Source organism: Fonsecaea nubica (genome assembly GCF_001646965.1).
Source record: "Fonsecaea nubica strain CBS 269.64 chromosome Unknown Scaff41, whole genome shotgun sequence".
In the NCBI taxonomy this organism is placed as follows: Eukaryota; Fungi; Ascomycota; class Eurotiomycetes; order Chaetothyriales; family Herpotrichiellaceae; genus Fonsecaea; species Fonsecaea nubica.
The window spans coordinates 158676-177239 of record NW_019173714.1 but is presented as its reverse complement, the minus strand read 5'-3'; the positions used below and the strand labels follow the sequence as shown (position 1 = coordinate 177239).

General features: G+C 54.2%; 7 protein-coding genes across 7 annotated transcripts; 4 read left to right on the top strand and 3 right to left on the bottom strand.

Annotated features, from left to right (window-relative positions):
- Positions 1-373: 373 nt before the first annotated feature.
- On the top strand, positions 374-1882 carry AYO20_06507 (hypothetical protein; the record flags this gene model as incomplete). The annotated part of the gene is made up of 4 exons (XM_022644796.1): positions 374-933; positions 1061-1172; positions 1344-1738; positions 1813-1882. 4 exons carry the CDS (start codon positions 374-376, stop codon positions 1880-1882), a joined length of 1137 nt encoding a protein of 378 aa, XP_022499263.1.
- An 85-nt stretch (positions 1883-1967) lies between these two features.
- On the bottom strand, positions 1968-3720 carry AYO20_06506 (hypothetical protein; the record flags this gene model as incomplete). Its single annotated transcript, XM_022644795.1, has 5 exons — positions 1968-2096; positions 2192-2959; positions 3034-3152; positions 3215-3458; positions 3532-3720. 5 exons carry the CDS (start codon positions 3718-3720, stop codon positions 1968-1970), a joined length of 1449 nt encoding a protein of 482 aa, XP_022499262.1.
- Positions 3721-4281: 561 nt separating this feature from the next.
- On the top strand, positions 4282-8656 carry AYO20_06505 (hypothetical protein; the record flags this gene model as incomplete). The annotated part of the gene is made up of 8 exons (XM_022644794.1): positions 4282-4663; positions 4718-4991; positions 5051-5554; positions 6680-6917; positions 6969-7741; positions 7800-7915; positions 7976-8233; positions 8304-8656. 8 exons carry the CDS (start codon positions 4282-4284, stop codon positions 8654-8656), a joined length of 2898 nt encoding a protein of 965 aa, XP_022499261.1.
- A 1010-nt stretch (positions 8657-9666) lies between these two features.
- AYO20_06504 (hypothetical protein) lies at positions 9667-10690 on the top strand (the record flags this gene model as incomplete). The annotated part of the gene is made up of 2 exons (XM_022644793.1): positions 9667-10054; positions 10236-10690. 2 exons carry the CDS (start codon positions 9667-9669, stop codon positions 10688-10690), a joined length of 843 nt encoding a protein of 280 aa, XP_022499260.1.
- Positions 10691-10711: 21 nt separating this feature from the next.
- Positions 10712-12973, bottom strand: AYO20_06503 (hypothetical protein; the record flags this gene model as incomplete). The annotated part of the gene is made up of 3 exons (XM_022644792.1): positions 10712-11301; positions 11353-11549; positions 11610-12973. The coding sequence occupies 3 exons, from the start codon at positions 12971-12973 to the stop codon at positions 10712-10714; spliced, it is 2151 nt and encodes a 716-aa protein (XP_022499259.1).
- An 842-nt stretch (positions 12974-13815) lies between these two features.
- Positions 13816-14717, bottom strand: AYO20_06502 (hypothetical protein; the record flags this gene model as incomplete). The annotated part of the gene is made up of 2 exons (XM_022644791.1): positions 13816-14378; positions 14468-14717. The coding sequence occupies 2 exons, from the start codon at positions 14715-14717 to the stop codon at positions 13816-13818; spliced, it is 813 nt and encodes a 270-aa protein (XP_022499258.1).
- Positions 14718-15509: 792 nt separating this feature from the next.
- AYO20_06501 (hypothetical protein) lies at positions 15510-18497 on the top strand (the record flags this gene model as incomplete). The annotated part of the gene is made up of 3 exons (XM_022644790.1): positions 15510-15814; positions 15869-18300; positions 18358-18497. 3 exons carry the CDS (start codon positions 15510-15512, stop codon positions 18495-18497), a joined length of 2877 nt encoding a protein of 958 aa, XP_022499257.1.
- Positions 18498-18564: the final 67 nt, after the last annotated feature.

The following is an 18564-nucleotide window of genomic DNA, read 5'->3' as shown; positions in this document are numbered from 1 at the left end:
GTTTCGGAGGGACTTTCTTCCTAATCTCCTTCTCCCAAATGGTTGTCTGGTGATTGTCCGAATAAAGCCTAAAATCACCGAATGGGTCCGTATCGGGTTAGTGAGGACCCACTACATGTGGGGATCCACCACCATATCTTCGTTGCAGGAGTGTACGTGGTACAGACCGAGGACTTGTACCCGATGCTCAATGCAGAAACAATGGGACAGAATGTATAGCTGCGTCAAGCGACAATTTCTATGACGGAGACAGGGTACCTTGTATAAGTATCATCTGCAACTTGGGCGATTTCTCACTAAACAAACCAACTCGTTCACTCTCCAACACCTGCGAATATCCCTCTTAGGTCCGAGACACCCGCCGCTCGTCAGTATGGGATCCGTCGGCATTGAAACAGCCAGAGGCTTCGTCCCTCCAACGACTCACCGCGCCATCATCGCCGAGGCAGGCGACCGGATCCTCATCCGCGAAGACACGCCTCTGGCTCCGCTCCAGAGCCACGAATTCCTCGTCCGCACCGAGGCCCTGTCGCTCAACCCCAGCGACACCAAGATGCGCGGCGCCTTCGTCACGCCCGGGGCGATGCTCGGGGCCGACTACGCGGGGACGGTGGTCGCGCGGGGCGCGGGCGTCACGGCCGTCGCGATCGGCGACCGCGTGTGCGGCGCGCAGTACGAGATGAACGCCAAGAGACCCTTCCGCGCCGCCTTCGGCCAGTATAACATCCCGACGGGCCCGTTCTGGCTCAAGCTGCCCCCCTCGGTCAGCACCGAGGGCGGCGCCACCATGAGCGCCGCCATCGGCACCGCGGGCCTCGCGCTCGACAGGCTCGGTCTGCCCCTCCCCGACGCGCCCGTCACAAAACCCGCGCATGTCCTCGTCTATGGCGGCGGGACGGCGACGGCGACTATAGCCATCCAGCTACTCAAACTGTGAGTCTGTGAGGAAACCCCATTACGATGCACAATTCTTCCCTGTTGGACGTGGGGATGAAAGTGCTGTCGAGGACTGTTGAGGTGATCCCAGGATGTATGGATGACTCGTTGATCAGCGGCACAGTATCAATATGATCCCCATAACGGCGTGCTCGCCTGTGCACAACGAGCGACTCAAGTCCTACGGCGTCGAAGCGACTTTTGACTACCATGAACCCGACTGTGCGAGTCAAATAGTAAGTGTGACCAATCCCGTGTATCCATCCCCTCTCTGTGCCACATCCAGAGTTCTGGCCCTGTCATTTACCACTGGTCCCTGGCCAGACATACACATGGACCCCATTTCTTTTTATCTTCCGCGTTCATTCAACAACACCGTCTTATCCGTCCATTCTGGACCATTCTAGAAATCCTACACGCGAAACAACCTCCGCTACGCGCTCGACTGCATCAGCACCGTCGAATCCACGACGCTCTGCTTCGCGGCGCTCGGCCGCGCGGGGGGCAAGTACGTCTCGCTCGACCCCTTCGACACCGCCGTCGCGGCGACCCGCGCCGTCGTCAAGACCGACTGGGTCCTGGGCCCGAGCCTCTACGGCGAAGGGTGCGTGTGGCCGCCGCCGTACGCGCGGGCGCCGAGCGCCGAGGATCTCGCGTTGGGGGAGAGACTGTGGGCGATCGCGCAGCGGCTGCTGGACGAGGACCGCTTGAGGCATCATCCGCTGAGGACGCTGGAAGGGGGGTTGGAGGAGGTGTTGGTGGGGATGGACATGGTGAGGAAGGGCGAGCTGAGGGGCGAGAAGTGTGTGGTCAGGTTGACTTCGTAGTCTGCTTCAGCCCAGGTTTGGTGGTGTGCCTCGCTTCTACCTCCTACAGAGGGGGCCATACTGGTTCGTTTACGGGGGTTTATTGCTTGAAATTTCATGGCAAACAGCGTGAGACGTAACTGCCTGGTAGCTATACTGCATAGTTTATATTACCGGCCGGTGAACAGCCGTTGTCGTGCGTCAGATACGTCTCTTTACTTGCTACTAGTTTGCTTTTTGAAGCTGTTCGAGGCTCGCCCCAGGTCTGAAACGAAGCGTTGCCTCCACGCCCTCTTGCTTAATCCCGAGAGCCTCCCTCAACTTCCACTCCTTCTCCGGGTCGACCAGTCTTATCTGCTCAGATGGTGTCAGTTCTACTTCACAAACAAAGTTCTCCATGTGTGTGTGTGCATGTGAGAGAGAGAAGATAACAAGAAAGCCTCACTCACATCAAACGTCGAATACAGCGTCGCCACGAGCTTGTAGATCTCGCACCGCGCAATGTTCTTGCCCATACAGGCACGATCACCGGCGCCCCAGGTCAAATCGGCCCTGTTCATCCAGCGTAGCCGCTCGGCGTACTCGTCGAGGCTCTCTGTGGGCTCCTTGAGCCACCGTTCGGGCCGGAACAATGGCGCATCCGCGCCGTAGACGTCTTGGTTGAAATGAGTCGCACCACCCAGTATCGCGACAGACGTGCCGGCTGGGACACGGCGACCGGCGTCGAGGACGAACTCGCGACCGGGAGGGATGGCGCGGCGGGATAGTGCTGCCCCCAGCGGGAAGCAGCGGAAGGTTTCGTGGATGACGGCGTCGAGATAGGTCATCTTCTGCACCTCAACCCACTGCGGCGGCATCTGGAGGCCTGAGGATTGCAGTTCGGCATGCAGTTTATCGGCGATCGAGGGCTGTTTCCCTAGAAAGTAGACCACGGCCGTCACGATCGCAGCCACCGACTCGCCACCCGCGAACAGGGGCGTCGTGGCATACCCGTGCAGCACCAGTTCGTCAACCGTCTGGGGGAACTTCTCCTTTGTCTCCAGCAGCTGGTCGAGGAGGTCTTCGCGGTCGTTGGTCTTGGTCGTTGTCCTTCCCTGTGCTCTCCTGTTCTGGATCAGCTCGCGTGCCCGGCGGGGAAAGGAGCCCATGCGTTTGATCATGACCTGCGCCAGAGGGGTTCTTTTGAGGAGTGCAAAGACCCAAGGCATGCAGACACCCTGTCGTGATTGCAATACCGGTTAGTCGACAGCGATCACCCAAGGGTTGTCTTTTGGTCAGAACGCCAACATACCATGGACCGGAACTTTTGGGCATCATGCAACCCCTTGAACATGCCTTCTCGATCAGCTTCGCCCCGAATGAGTCCAAAGTCGACCGATGCCGTGACCTTCATGATCGTGTCGTATGCAACTGTGTAGAGACACGGTGAGTCGAGAGTTAACATGCCAAAAGGAAAAAGGGTTGCTACCCACAATAATGTGCCCACTGGTAAACGGGCAGCGGCTTCTCCGTTACAATAAACTCGTTGTTGAGCTGATGCACAAACTGAAGGATACACTCGTCAATGAAGCGCTCCGACTTTGTGACATTGGACATGGAGTAGATGCCTGCAATGGGCCGTTTGATGGCTGCGTGATCCTTGGTGCTCTCCATGGCCAGGATGTTCGGGTAGACGACGCCATTGAGCTCGTGTCGCAACGGTTTAAAGTGATGGCTCTGGGGAGGGATTGCTCCGACTTTAGCAAATGTCCTCCCGTGGGCCCACGGATAGAGTCGGTAAAATGCATACTTTGGGAAGTGGTGACCTGTTGCCATAGACTTGTTCAATCATGGCCGGGTCCGAGAACAGCAGCGTGCGAGGACCAACTTGGACCACCGGACCATATTCCTCGTGGAGTTGCACGACGGTCAGACGTGTGCGCTCGTGGTATGTGTCGAGCACTTGAAAGAGATCTGGTGGACGAGTTAGATTTTGCATTGCCCAACAGTCGATTGGGTAATATCGTGGTGGCTAGATAGATACCTGTATAACGACGCCACCATGGTCCTGGAAAGCGCCATAGTCCTGTCCGCAAGGGGGTGGCGAGGAACCAGATCAGGCCGGCAACCACGCCAGCTAGAAACAACGAGTAAATCATCTTCTTGTTCTCCAACACGAGAACAATGTGTCGACGACAAAGTCAATTGTATAGCGCTGCTAGTTTTTGCTTATATTGGGAAGTTGAGATGTCCTACCATCTACAGGTTGTACATCGATACCAACTGTTATCTGACAAACCCCGAAATCGCCGAATGGATATGATATATGGATATGTATTGTGGTTCAGGAACCAAATTCGGCCTTGGTTGGTTCCGCTGGATTCTTTTCAAGGGTTCAGAGAGAGCGAGTACGCAATGTCTCTATTGTGTTGCATTTACCATGTTGCACAGGCACCCAATTAACAGACTGTTTGGATCCTTCTATATCTCTGCAAAGGTCTAGGAGTCAACAGTTCGCTCCTATCCCACGTTCGCCCCTTTTTGCTTCACTCGATTCAAGATGTCGCTCCAGTTGACCGTCACAATCGTCGGCGCGGGCATTGGCGGCCTAGCCGCTGCCGTCGCACTCCGTCAAGCCGGCCACAAAGTCACGGTCCTCGAAAAGTACCGTCACAAGCACGAAGTCGGCTTCGCAGTCAGTATATCGCCCAACGCCATCAAGGTGCTACGGAGTCTGGGAGTCGACCAAAAGAGTGCTCGTATGGTACATTGCACCGAAGACGTGTTCATACAAGCAGCGCCGGGTCAGCGTCCATTTCGCGTTCTCCTGCGGTCGTCCTTGGCCCAACTCGAGACGGAGTGTGGAGCACCGTCAATGACTGCGTACCGGGCAGATCTGCACAACTGTCTAAGAGATCTTGCCACCTCCAAAGATGGTGCCGGTGAGCCGGTGGAGATTGTAGAGGGAGTTTCCGCCGTGCATTTTGACTCTACAGGCTCTGTCACACTGAATAACGGGGAAGTGTTAAAGGCAGATTTCATAGTCGCGGCAGACGGCGTGAAATCCACAGCTCACCAAGCCATCATGGAAGATGGTGCAGAGAGGCCCGCGAAACTCAGTGGGATCAGCAATGTGCGTGTTTGCGTGCCGACAGAATCACTCATGCAAGACGAAGTATTGAGAGAGTACATGGAGCTTGCACCCCACGGGACCTCTGTCACACTGGGTGCAAGGCAAGACCAGATGATTCTGCGGTACCCGTGTCGGGAGTAAGTTCGTATCTCACTCACCTCGACCGAGTCTTCACTAACCTGACCCGTTTGTCTAGCAATCTCCTCCAAAACTTCGGCTTCTACGCCGCTGTCGACGAAGGGCCTGCCAACGAGCAAAAATGGACGACCCAGTCGTCAAAACAAGTCGCCCGCGACCGGATGCAGAGCTTCCACCCCGATCTTCACAAGATTCTCGACTACTGTGAGGAGGAGGACATGTATCTCTGGAGAGTGGCGGACCGCGATCCCCTGCCCACGTACCACAAGGGCCGTCTGATCGTCCTCGGCGACGCAGCACACCCTATGCTTCCCACCCTTGGCAACGGCGCGGGAATGGCGATTGAGGATGCAGGAGCTCTAGGGTTGGCCGTGACAGGAGTCAGAGCTGTGGACGAGGTGGCGGGAAGGTTAGCCCTATGGAACCGCGTGCGGATAACGAGGGCGAGCGCTGTCCAGCTATTGAGTCGGACGACGGGGGTGGGGTATGACCTCAGCAAGGAGACACAGGCGATGGTGAGGCAGATCCTGTCGAAGGAGGAGCTCCCAGACTTTACCATTGGGTGCGTGAGGAAGATGTTGTTCAGGTACGATTGCCTGGGGGAAGTGAGGAAGGCGCTGCAGGAAACCAGGGGAGTCGGCGAATTGTGCCTAACATGAGTGTCTACCCCAAGTTTTGATGATCAAAGTGTTCGGTGCCGCATATTAGAATCACCGACAGACTATTTGCTTTCGTACGAGCACGAGCACTGGTAGAGAGGCAACTGCGACCCCTCCCTTTCGGCGAATGTCAACCCCACCTTCACTAGGGGATGTTTAGCCATGATAGGTCAACTACCACACAAAACACTAACCTGATTCGATTAGCGCATAAATTCATCCCGACGCTAGTCTAGCGTCCGCCCATGAGCGGCATTAGGCCCCATGCAGCTGAACGAGGTCGGACCCAACCCACCCACAATCAGTACCGCTGTACCTAGCCAGGAATGTCAATGGGTCCCCCCTGTCGATTGCGGTAGATCCCTGCCTCAGGAACCCCAATCACATCCATCTCAAGATCGTGCTGACGGTGATGCAGTTTCGGTGGCAGGATTCGGTTCAGGCGGCATTTGGGTGGCATCGTTGGCTCACAGCAGTTTCTGGCAACGAGAACGGCGGCAATCAAGCGAGACAAGGACAAGACAGATTTTGAGACCTCGTGTATTGCGCAACTCGCCTACACTGCGTGGGTGTCGTGGTCCCCAGCAAGTTTGCTTATCGGCTGCCCTTGTCTCCCTACGGGGACCTACTTCGTATGTACTCGGTACCCTCGTACCGATCGCCACCCCTTTCAACTGTCCCACCTACGGGGGATCTTTGTCTGGAAAGGAGCCCACCCGACGGAGCCAAACATCAATCTCATGGATTTTCAATCTTCTGGAACAATTCTTGAATGTCTCACCTCTGAGGTCAAACTAGCTGCGCAGCCTTGTGCTGTCTGACTTGCTTTTCAATCAACCCTTAATGGTTTGATGGATTGAAGAGGCTCCCACCTCCAAAGGCTTGTGACTCCTGCCTGCTGTTCGACTGTGACACGGCTGCTCTCTGCATTAAAGGCATCTCGGACCTTTTCGCTCTGCGCCTCACTCTTCATCATGGCAGCAGGTACCCTCAGCCGTTCCCATTCCTTCCGACCATCTGCTTGATAGACCGGCTGAGCGACTCCTCACAGATTATTCCCTCAACCCCAAATCTACCGATGTCTCGTCTCTTCACATCCGCACCTCCCAAGGCAAGGATGCCGCAACGTCAATCAAACGACAGCCAGAGGCGACGTCCCAAGAAACCGCCGCGCCGACAGCCGCGCCGTTGTACCTCGGTCCACTCAAACAAGCGATCCTCGTGATTGCCTTGATGCTCGCCACGTTCATAGTTGGCCTTGATACGGTCTGGAGCGGATATCTTGGCCGAGTAGTAGCACGCTGACAACGGACATAGAGCATCATTGCCACGGCTATCCCAACCATCACCAAAGAGTTCCACAGCGTTGACCAGGTTGGCTGGTACGGCTCCGCGTTCTTGATGTATCTGGCCATGTTCCAAGGTGTCTGGAGCAAGGCATACAAATTCTTCCCGCAGAAGGTTGTCTTTCTTTCCTGCATCCTCATATTCGAAGTTGGAAGCCTCGTCGTCGCTTTGGCTCCTAACAGCATCGCCGTCATTGCTGGGCGTGCGGTCCAGGGTCTCGGGGGCTCGGGCCTCACCTCAGGGAGCTATATCATTGCTGCATTCATCGTCCAGCCTTCACGCTTGTCCATCGTCATGGGCCTGTTTGGCGCCATCTGGGCCTGTGTTTCTGTCTTGGGCCCTGTGCTCGGTGGAGTCTTTACCCAGGATCTTACCTGGAGATGGTGCTTTTGGATCAACTTGCCTATTGGAGGTGCAACATTTCTCATCATTCTCCTTCTCTTCAACACGCCACCGCAGTCTCAATCGGTCAAGGCTCCGACGTGGAGAGAATACCATCGAGAGTTTGACATTATGGGAGTTACTCTGGGATTAGGCGCCTGGCTCTGTTTGCTGCTCGTGCTGCAAGACGGGGGAGTCCGGCACGCCTGGAACTCCAGCTTCTCCATTGGGTTGCTCGTTGGTTTTGGGCTATTTGTCATCGCCTTCGTCGTCGCCGAGTGGACGCAGGGCGACGGAGCCACTATTCCCAGACGACTCTTGAAGAGTCGCACCATTGCAGCATGTGCCATTTACAGCTTCGTGTAAGGTCCAAGATGGTGGATGGTGTGGATTTCGAGACTGATTATTCTGTGTCTCAAGGTCCAACATGGGCGGCGTCTCCCGAACATACACTCTTCCCATCTACTTCCAGGCTGTCCAAGGCGTGTCGCCATCCGACAGTGGCGTGCGCACGATTCCCAGCGTGCTATCATTCTGTATGTTGTCACATTCCCCTCCTGTCACATGCTCATCTTGCTGACGACAACTACTACAAGCACTCGCAACCTTCAGCTGCGCCATCCTTCTGGGGAAGATTGGCTACTACCAGCCTTTCCTCTGGGCGGGCGGCATCTTGATCACGATCGGCTCGGGGCTATACTACACCTTGACACCGAGCTCCTCGGCCGGGCATTGGATCGGATACCAGATCGTCGCAGGCGTTGGACAGGGCATCGTCATCCAGCTTCCCGTCATGGTCGCGCAGAAGGTCTCGGCGCGACAAGACCTGTCCGTCACTGTGGGTGTCATGATGTGTGAGTTTCCAACCACTTGGAGGAGTGCATGGGGATCCCAACAGCTGACACGTCACCCACCCACGCACAGTTGCACAGTTCGTTGGGGGCGGTTTCGGCGTGTCGACCGGCCAGGCCATTCTGAACAACCGCCTCCTCGACAGCCTCCCCAATGGCAACTCGGTCGTCACCCCTGCAAGCGTCCTGGCCGCCGGAGCGACGGGTCTTCGACAGGCATTCCCCCACCCCCGCGATCTCGCCGCCGTCGTGGCCTCGTACATGATTGGGTTGAGGGACGCGTGGATCTTCACCACTGTCGTCAGCGGTGTCGCCTTTCTCACTGCCTTCATGGCGGAATGGAGGTCGATCAATGAGCCTGTGCCGGACGCAAACATCCCGGTTGAAACGACAACGACATCCGCGGAAGGAGAGGTCAAGGCTTGAGCTTGACTGGTCTCGAGACTATAAATTGGGGGGTAAGGCGAGGCGAGTATGAATTGGATGCTTCGGATCGCGGGGTTTATGGTAATTGTACAATGATAGCGATCTAGCACGGGTATGCGCGGTAACAGACATGCTTTGTATAAGTCAGTTAATCCACCACTGAACAAACACACCCTTCCCTTTAGTCTGACATCCTGACTGATCAATTCATACTGACGAAGAACAAATACACAGGCCCTTGATCAAACAACCCCTAATCTGATCTAATAGAACAGACCATCTAGTCCACACCCGTCGAGTCCACATGTTACAATTTGCCGGATCATATCCCGTAAATAGGTCATGCTCGTAGACATGGCGGAGCTTACAGCCGGGAGGGGAGGGGGATCGTCCCGGGGAGATAAATTTCTTCCAGAGATGGCAGGAGAGGGAGGGCAGAGTTACACAGCCCATCAGAGGGAATTATGTATGTACCTTACCTCTTGAGTTGTAGGAATGTATGTACCTCATGAGTTATTGGGGTATAGTGTTGGAAAAGTGTCAGGAGACCACCCCCAACAAAATACCTTGGTAGTATGGTAGGTATCCTTTACCGAGAACCATGTGCTGAGGAGGTTTTCCATGGATATCCATAGCCAAGCGGAGTTGTCATTGACAGTTACCTGGGTACAGTATGTCCCGTCTGAATCCACATTTGGTTCCTTTTCAAGCACGAGGATCGATCTGGCTCGGCTGTCCTGTCTTGTCCTGTCCTGTCCTGTCTTGGGTCTGTAGCTGCATATAATAGTTGCTCCTTGTCCCTTGTCCCTAGTCGCCCCTTTAGAGAAGGCGGAGGAAAACGTACACATCGTTCAGGTCTGTCGTTTCGTCGTTCGTCGTCACCGTGACTATCGTATCGTCATCATCACAGTGTGAATCATCATCACACTGTTCACACTGTTCTTTGTCGACAGAAATATTCCCCACGAGAAAAAAAGGAGCGACCATCCCGTCAAGAAGCCGCGAGAGAGATGGATCTCTCCACGGCCAAACGCACCCTCATCACGGCCAACCACATCCTCCACCACCAGGGCCAAGTCCTCGACGCCTACGGCCACATCAGCGTGCGGCACCCGACCAACCCGGCCGTGTTCCTGATGGCGCGCTACGTGCCCGCCGCGCTGGTCGCCTCGCCCGACGACATTGTCGAGTACCGCGTCGAGGACGCCGAGCCCGTCGACCCGCACGCCCCCAGGGGCTACACGGAGCGCTTCATCCATTCGGAGCTGTACAAGCGGTTCGCGACCGTGAAGAGCGTGTGCCACAGCCACGCGCGGGAGGTCATTCCGTGGGGGTTGCTGGGAGGAGGGAGAGGGGATTCGGGGCTCAAGGCTTGTGTCAACACGAGTGGATTTCTGGGTAAGTCTCGTCGACCCTTGGTGTTGTCGTGCTGCCGTGTTCCAGGCGTTTTCTGCAGGAGTCAGCCTTTTTCCCCTTCTGGTGGAGTCTCGACTTGGGAGATGATGTGAAAACGGTAGTTTGAGATGAAGAACAAGGGGAGCTCACCGGAAATGGGAATGATACTAATTCTGAATTGCAGGGAAAGAAACGCCCGTCTTCGAACCTCGTCCGCACTTCAGGCAAGGAGACATCAAAGACCTCCTGATCCGCTCCGAGCACCTCGGCGCGGCGCTTGCGGCATTGTTCACCAATACACCCGGCTGTGGCGGCAACCTTGACCGGAGCGTGGTATTGATGCGAGGGCACGGCATGAGTGTGGCTGCCACGTCAGTCGAGCATTGTGTTTTTCGTTCCATCTACACGAGAAACAATGCCATTGTCCAGACCACGGCGGTGATGCTGAAGAGCTCGTTGAGGATGGGATCCAATGCGACCCGCCACGGGCAAGATGACGGCACAGCGGCTGATCTGACGTTTCTCGATGACGATGAGGTGGCCGACTGCACCGGGATCAATGAGAAAACAGTTCTCAGGCCGTGGACTGCCTGGAGCAGGGAGGTTCAGGCAAATCCATTATATGTAAATCTGGCGTAGGTCTGAGGGATTGGCACGGGGTTAGTTCGTCAGGCCTTTCAGAGTTATCAGAGGGGTTTGAAGCGGGCCACGTACCGGGTTGTCACTCCAATCATCCATCAAGCCAGTCCAGCCGGTGCTGTCCATCAACATGCTCTCAATGCTGGCAAATTCGTCCTCAAATCCAGCCCTCAAGGACCCTTCACCGGCCGTCACATGATACGTCTCTTGCGAGTAAGCAGGATATAGGGGATTTACGACCTGTTGATGCTGGGCTTGATGAGGATACTGATACCCGACGGCATTAGCAGGTACTTGTGGCTGATTGGTGTTGGCATTTCCAGAAGATACAGCCCCGGTCTGTGCTCCGTTTCTGTCAGAGCTGCTCATCTCTCGCGACGGGGCCTTGCTCCTCGACGTGGGCAGGGCTTGCAGTCTCGCCCGTAGTTGTTGGATGGCTTGTACATATCGAGATGCAAGTGGGTGCATTTGGCCACCCACCCGTTGAAGTAGCTCAAGGCCCATTCTGACAGCATGATCAACGTCCACATTCGGAGGCAAAGCAATATTAGCCTTGGACTGGGGTTCGACGGTCTGGTATACTAAGAGGACACCAAGTGCCGCGAAGACATCTAGAAACAAGTCAGTCTCGTCGATTCGAACAACCATCAGAGAGCACTTACAGTGCGAGTTGTGCCAGAACGACGATAACTTGTTCTGATGATGCAAGCTTCCCATCTGAGTGATCGAGTCGTAGGCCGCCGTCACGCAGCGCTTGACACATTTGAGCATAATTTCGCGCTGGAAATGGTCCGTGACTCGCCGCGTCATGTAAAGCAACAGAGTCTGGCGGTGGATCAGATGTCGCGCGTGAAGATATCTGCAAGACCTCTCTGTTAGCCAATGGAGAAAGAAGCCCCTAGGAGCGAGTGATACCCACCTCATAAGCAGAACATTTCTCTGTCGCTCAAAGTGCCACTCCAGGCCCTCTGCCCCTGGTTTCAGATGGTTCGGGAGGTTCTCTTGCCACGTGGTCAACTCTCCATCGAGCTGGATCGACAAGGCCAGGAATTGAGTTGTGTCCATTACGGGCCTTGCCTTCTGCGAATTGTCGCCGAGCCCGTCACCACTGTACAGAGTCTTCAAGATCTTTTCCATCAAACGGCACTGCGGAATAACCTGGTTGAAATACTCCAGCTTGGAAGGTACCCCTTGAGGCTGAACAGATTGTTCCTCTTCGTTGGACAGGAACTCGTCGTCTACTGCGAGCGGCATTCCCACTTCGATTCCTGGGCCGTCTGGAATCGTGGGACGCCCGACTTTCATGCTCAAGACTCGGTCGAGGACGAAACAGCCCCACCACACCCGCTTGCGAACCTCCTGCTCAATCTTATCTGAAGTAAAGGTGGCAGGATTGAGGTGCAACCCAAGTCCCTGTGCTGTGCGTATTGCAAGTCCGATGACGGTCCAGCAGTTGTTGAGCTCGAGAGCCCCGTGGAGGTATTGACCCATCAATAGCAGAGCTTGAACGAGCTCGATGGTGCTGACTTGTAACATGCCAGACACAAGCAGAGTCTTGGCCCTTTTGAAATAGCGGGATCGGTCGCCAGCTGAACGGCCACTGATATTGGCGTGGTCGCTGCCGAACGCAAACACAAGGTTAACCAGCCCATACCAGGCCAGGCTCTGCTGTGTAGCCTCTTCTCCGCCTAGATCTTGACTGAGCCACAGCCGCCGATATCTCTGTCGAAATGTCCCTTCGTGAAGATATGGATTAAGCGGATGCCGGTACTTGAAATATGCATCCACCAGACGGTCAGCCACGAATCGAGACGGTAGCCCAAATGGATCATCCGACTCGGCACTCAAGAGGTCAAACAACGGTACCGATGGAGACGAGGTTGCGAGGGACGTGTTGGGATCTCTCAGAGAGGATCCACCGGCGGGAATACCTGACCGCACAGTTGATGCTTCCTTCTCTGGTGAACCAACTTTGGCCATGAAATCAAAAGTCGAAGACTCGCCAAAGTACTCGGTTGGTGTGCCCTTGTTTGCATCGCTCAAAACAGTTGCTGGATCAGATGCAGCAGTGTGGCTTTCGCTAGGCATTCGCATAGCTTGTTGTTGTTCCACTAAGCGGGGACGGTCCAGCGTCTGGTTCTGTGACGGGGAGACGTATTGGTTCCCTGGATTCGTGGCTCGGCCGTCGTCGCTGGATATCGTTGCAGGACCTTCCATCTCTCCCGGTAAGGTAGGGACATTGCTTCCCATCTGTGAGCCGTTGTACAGGGCCGGTTGGGGCATCGATGATAGCACTTACAAATGGCGTGGATTGGCTCGTTGCGTAGCCGCAAGCTGTCTCTCGAGGAGTTCATTTCGCATCTTGAGCTCTTCAACATAACTTTCCCAGTCTCCGCATTAGCATTTCATTGTTTAGCTTGTGAGATATGAAACACCCCGCCATATACGACACGGTGATACCTACTCTTGCGTGACAGTCACTCGCGCCCTCTGGGGTGAGTAAACACACTCCTGCCGACGTTGTCGACATTGTTGGCAAGACGGACGTTCGCCATCACATCTATTCTTCTTCAGTCTGGAGAGTCGTCAGTCGTCAAAACGTCACAGCCCTGCAGACGGTACACAGGTGGAGTCTGGGGTCAAAAAGTCCCACCTGCAAAGATCGCATGCATAGCCAATCCGGCGTCTCTTGGAGGGTTGCTTAGCGGCGTCTTGCTCATTGTCCGCAGGCGAAGCAGTAGAAGACTCGGCTATCATGCTGCATGAGACAGTCTCTAGGTTGTGTGACTTTTGTTTTTGTCTCCTGACCAGGTTGGAAAACGCGGAGTCGGGGTGGTTTTGAAAGGGGAGATATCTTTATTTCCGACCTCGGAATCCTGTGCCGGGATGGCCGGGGAGTTAGAGCCGAGAAGTGGGGCAATGGCTTGGCATCAACTTGGTGTCTGTCCCGCCCAGATCATCCTCCATTATTGGCAGCTTCAGGGAAAAGTTGGAGGCGCCCGGGCTAAAGGACTGATAGAAATCCCCCAACAACTCTGGTACCCGTCTTATTTCGATAACCTAGATCGACCGAGCACAAGCAATCTCCGATATAGTCCATGAGTTGCCTGTAGACTCCCTCCCACTCAGCCTTGTCCAGCCTCGGATGTAGGTATTAGATTGCGGTACATGGTTTGATTGGCAACCTCCTTTTCCCACAGCGGCCATGGCTTCACAGCTCCCATCCCGGTCGTCGTTCCTGTATCGTGGGCCTCGCGCTGCGTAAAGTACTTGACGTCGCCACCCAGTCCCATTGCACTGCGTTGAACCCTTGCATTTTGTTGTGTATAGATACAGTTGAAGATGCACATTTCGAGGCTCTCAGAAGTCACCACCATCCCGTGACCTCTCATGAGCACAACTGGATGCTTGACCTGGCCATCCTCCCCTAACGTCTTAGCCAGCGAAGACGCAAGCTTGATGTTCCTCACCAACATGTCCTGATTGTCGGATGGATGGTCTTTATACACAGAAGCAGCATCCCACACGGGAACAGCAGTGCCCAGAAACCCTGCCATGTGGAAACACGCGGACAGCGGCACTGTCGAAATTGAAAACGGCACTACATCCAGACTATGTGAATGAACCACTGACTGGACAGCTGGATAGGCTTTGTACACTTCCGAGTGAATGAACCGCTCCGAGAATCCTGTTTTGGCCGTGTTACAATATCATTCAGTGTATCCGATGGAGGCAAACTTCGCAATGTCAAGGAAGCACCTGTCATGGTTTACTTACCTCGTGGGGCATCTAGTTTCACAGGTTGTGCATCTTCAATCTTGTATATGACAAGGTCTTCAAGAGATGCAACCAAAGCCGGAGCGAGATACCTGGACATCAGAAAAGTCGAATTGGATAAACGCATCGACAGGTGGCCGTATGCGTCGACGAGATCATGCTGATGGAGCATGTGACAGCCGTCGATGTACTTTCGAAGCAAGACAGGAGAGACCTGCGACAGGTCTGTGACGGAATCGACCGAACCCATCACGTCCGTCTCCTTATATTGTTGGAGGATGTAGGAGTCAATGGACGTTGTTCAACAAATGGCTTCGAAATGTGGTGGGCGCACATCACTCATACATTTTCCACTGACCTTGTAGAACACGTCCAGAATGTCGAACTCGGCAGCATCAGTATCATTTGATCTAGTCCGGGGAGATAACCCGTCAGCAACACAATCCGGGTGACCACCCTCCGGAAGCGGTCAAGTCAACAAACAGGTGCCGTCGTCACAGCTTAGACTACCCCAACTTCCGCTCTCGTCAACAGACATCGGAGGCATGAAAGTGGTAGATATAGAGTGATATTGACAGTGGAATCTCCCATGTGGCCTTCGCGTTAGTTTCCCCTTTTTCAAGCAAAGAATGCCAAGCCCAACTAGATCCTCTTTTGTCTACTCTGTAGTGATGTCTATAGCAGCCGCTGCCTTCTCCATTTTGCGTTAGCTCAGGGACAACCTCCTCGCCGCTACAAACAGACCGCCAAGGCCATCCACATTTGGACAGATCACTGTGTATGCATCTTCTGGCGGTCGCAGTCTCCCCCCACGACAACTTGTCAAAAGGCTTCAGGAAGTCCTCGTCCTTGGTTGCTACTCTTGGTGTGTCTTTTGATCTCTGGGACACTTCCGGAACGACCTTTAGAATTTCACGAGAATGCTTTGATCCTTTCCTACCGCAGCCGACCCTCCTCCGCGCAACTTGTTGCAACGTCTTTCAATCATCTCTAGAGTCCTGTCCTGAACACGTCCGTCTGTGCTGAAGACATTCCCGCAACCATGGCGACCTTCCTTGATAACTCGTACAGTCTAGTGCACCTTGACAACACCGCCGACCAGCCAAGTCAGCAGGACCTCAAGACACAATTAGAAAAGGGCACAGATGAGACGAAGATGGAAACCATGCGGCGGATTCTCACGATCATGCTCAATGGCGATCCCATGCCCAATCTGTTGATGCACATTATCCGTTTTGTCATGCCCTCGAAAAGCAAGTCTCTGAAGAAACTTCTCTACTTCTACTACGAAATCTGTCCGAAGTTGGACGCGAATGGAAAGTTAAAGCAAGAGATGATTCTTGTTTGGTGCGCTCAACTGTCTGTGCAAACATGAGCGAAATTGAGACTAATAGCCGCTAGTAATGGAATTCGGAACGATCTCCAGCATCCCAACGAGTTCGTCCGGGGCAATACACTGCGCTTTCTTTCCAAACTTCGAGAACCCGAATTGATCGAACCCCTCCTCTCTGCCGCACAAACCTGCCTCGATCACAGACATGCCTACGTGAGGAAGAACGCGGTATGGGCCTTGGCCTCTGTATACCAGAATGCCCAGCACCTGATTCCAGATGCTCCTGAGATGCTCCACACGTTCCTCGCTGGCGAGACCGATACCACCTGTAAAAGGAATGCCTTTGCGGCTTTGATGACTATAAGCCATGACAAAGCGTTGGAATATCTCACCGGAGTCCTAGACGGAGTGCCGAATGCCGATGAGCTGCTCCAGCTGGTTGAGCTCGAGTTTATCCGCAAAGATGCTGTCCAAAATCAAGCAAACAAGGCGCGGTATTTGCGGTTGATCTTTGATCTGTTGGAAGCGAACACAAGCACGGTTGTCTATGAAGCTGCAACCTCCCTAACAGCACTGACTAACAATCCCGTGGCTGTGAAGGCTGCCGCTGGGAAACTGATCGAGCTCAGCATCAAAGAGGCGGACAACAACGTCAAGCTTATCGTGCTTGACCGGGTTGACCAGTTGCGGAGACGGAATGAGGGCGTGCTGGATGATCTCACCATGGAAATTTTGCGTGTCCTGTCCAGCCCCGACCTAGACGTCCGACGGAAGGCTTTGGCGATTGCATTGGAGATGGTTTCCAGCAAAAACGTTCAAGAGATCGTCATGCTACTGAAGAAGGAACTCAGCAAGACTGTGGTTGAACAATACGAAAAGAACTCGGAATACCGACAACTCCTGATTCAGTCCATCCACCACTGCGCCATCAAGTTCTCGGAGATTGCAGCCAGTGTGGTCGATGTCTTGATGGACTTTATCGCCGACTTCAACAACACCTCCGCAGTGGACGTCATCTCCTTTGTCAAGGAGGTGGTTGAGAAGTTTCCTAAGCTCAGATCTTCCATCGTCGAACGCCTGGTGTCGACCTTGGGAGAGGTCCGGGCAGGAAAGGTATACCGTGGTTCGCTGTGGGTGATTGGGGAATATTCATTACAAGAGAACGATATCAAGGAGGCCTGGAAACGCATCCGGGCGAGCCTTGGGGAGATCCCCATACTTGCTTCGGAGCAACGGCTGTTAGATGAGCAGTCGAACGAGGACGGTGAGGCTAAGGAGCAGGTCAACGGTCACTCCGCACCCAAGCCCGCCGCCAGTGGATCACGGAAAATCCTCGCCGACGGTACATACGCGACTGAGAGCGCTCTAACCAGCGATTCCGCCGCAAAGGCGAGACTGGAAGCAGTCAAAGCAGCACAGAAACCTCCGTTGAGACAGCTTATCCTCGATGGAGACTACTACCTGGCGACGGTGCTTTCTTCTACCTTGACCAAACTTGTTATGCGTCACTCGGAGATCTCGAAAGATCAGGCACGCACTAATGCTTTGCGTGCTGAGGCCATGCTGATCATGATTTCGATCGTTCGAGTCGGGCAGTCGCATTTCGTCAAGGCGCCCATTGACGAGGATTCTGTGGACCGAATCATGTCTTGTGTACGAGCTTTGGCCGAGTTCACGGAACGCAAGGAACTTGAGGTTTCCTTCCTGGACGATACTCGGAAGGCCTTCCGTGCCATGGTACAAGCCGAAGAGAAGAAACGGGCGGCGAAAGAAGCCGTAGAAAAGGCAAAGACAGCTGTCCAAGTAGACGATGTTCTTTCGATACGACAGCTATCGAAGAAGAATGCAGGCGATGGGACAGATGAGATGGAACTTGATCTCGAGAAAGCAACCGGCGGGGATGCTTCGTTTGAAGATCTATCCTCCAAGCTGAGCCGTGTGGTGCAACTGACTGGGTTTTCAGACCCGGTATACGCCGAGGCATATGTCAAGGTTCACCAATTCGACATCATCCTCGATGTACTCCTGGTCAATCAGACGACCGAGACTCTCCAGAACCTCTCGGTGGAATTTGCGACGTTAGGTGATCTGAAGGTGGTGGAACGACCAACTACACACAATCTAGGACCGCACGACTTCCTCAATGTGCAGTCGACCATCAAGGTGTCAAGCACGGATACCGGAGTGATATTTGGCAACGTCGTCTATGACTCGCCATCGGGGACAGACACACATGTTGTCATCCTGAACGACGTGCATGCAGATATCATGGACTACATTCAGCCCGCGACATGCTCCGAATCGGCATTCCGGACCATGTGGACCGAGTTTGAATGGGAAAACAAAGTGAATATCAACAGCAAAGCGACAACGAAGACGCTACGAGAATTCTTGGATCAACTTATGAAGAGTACGAATATGACGTGTCTGACACCGGAAGCCAGCTTGAAAGGTGACTGCCAATTCCTGAGCGCAAATCTATATGCGAGGAGTGTTTTCGGTAAGTGACGCATCTCTGCGTGTAAATTTGTTTTGGTGTGACTGACTCTGGACCTAGGTGAGGATGCTTTGGCGAACTTGAGCATAGAAAAGACGGCGGACAACTCGATTGTAGGGTTTATTCGGATTCGGTCACGATCACAGGGGCTGGCCTTGAGCCTGGGGTCATTGAAGGGTTTGAAGGCAGGCACTTACTAGACCATTCGATCTGGAGGTGGGAACCAAATGAGGCCGCCGAGCACCAGCAGGATGGGCAGTACCGTCA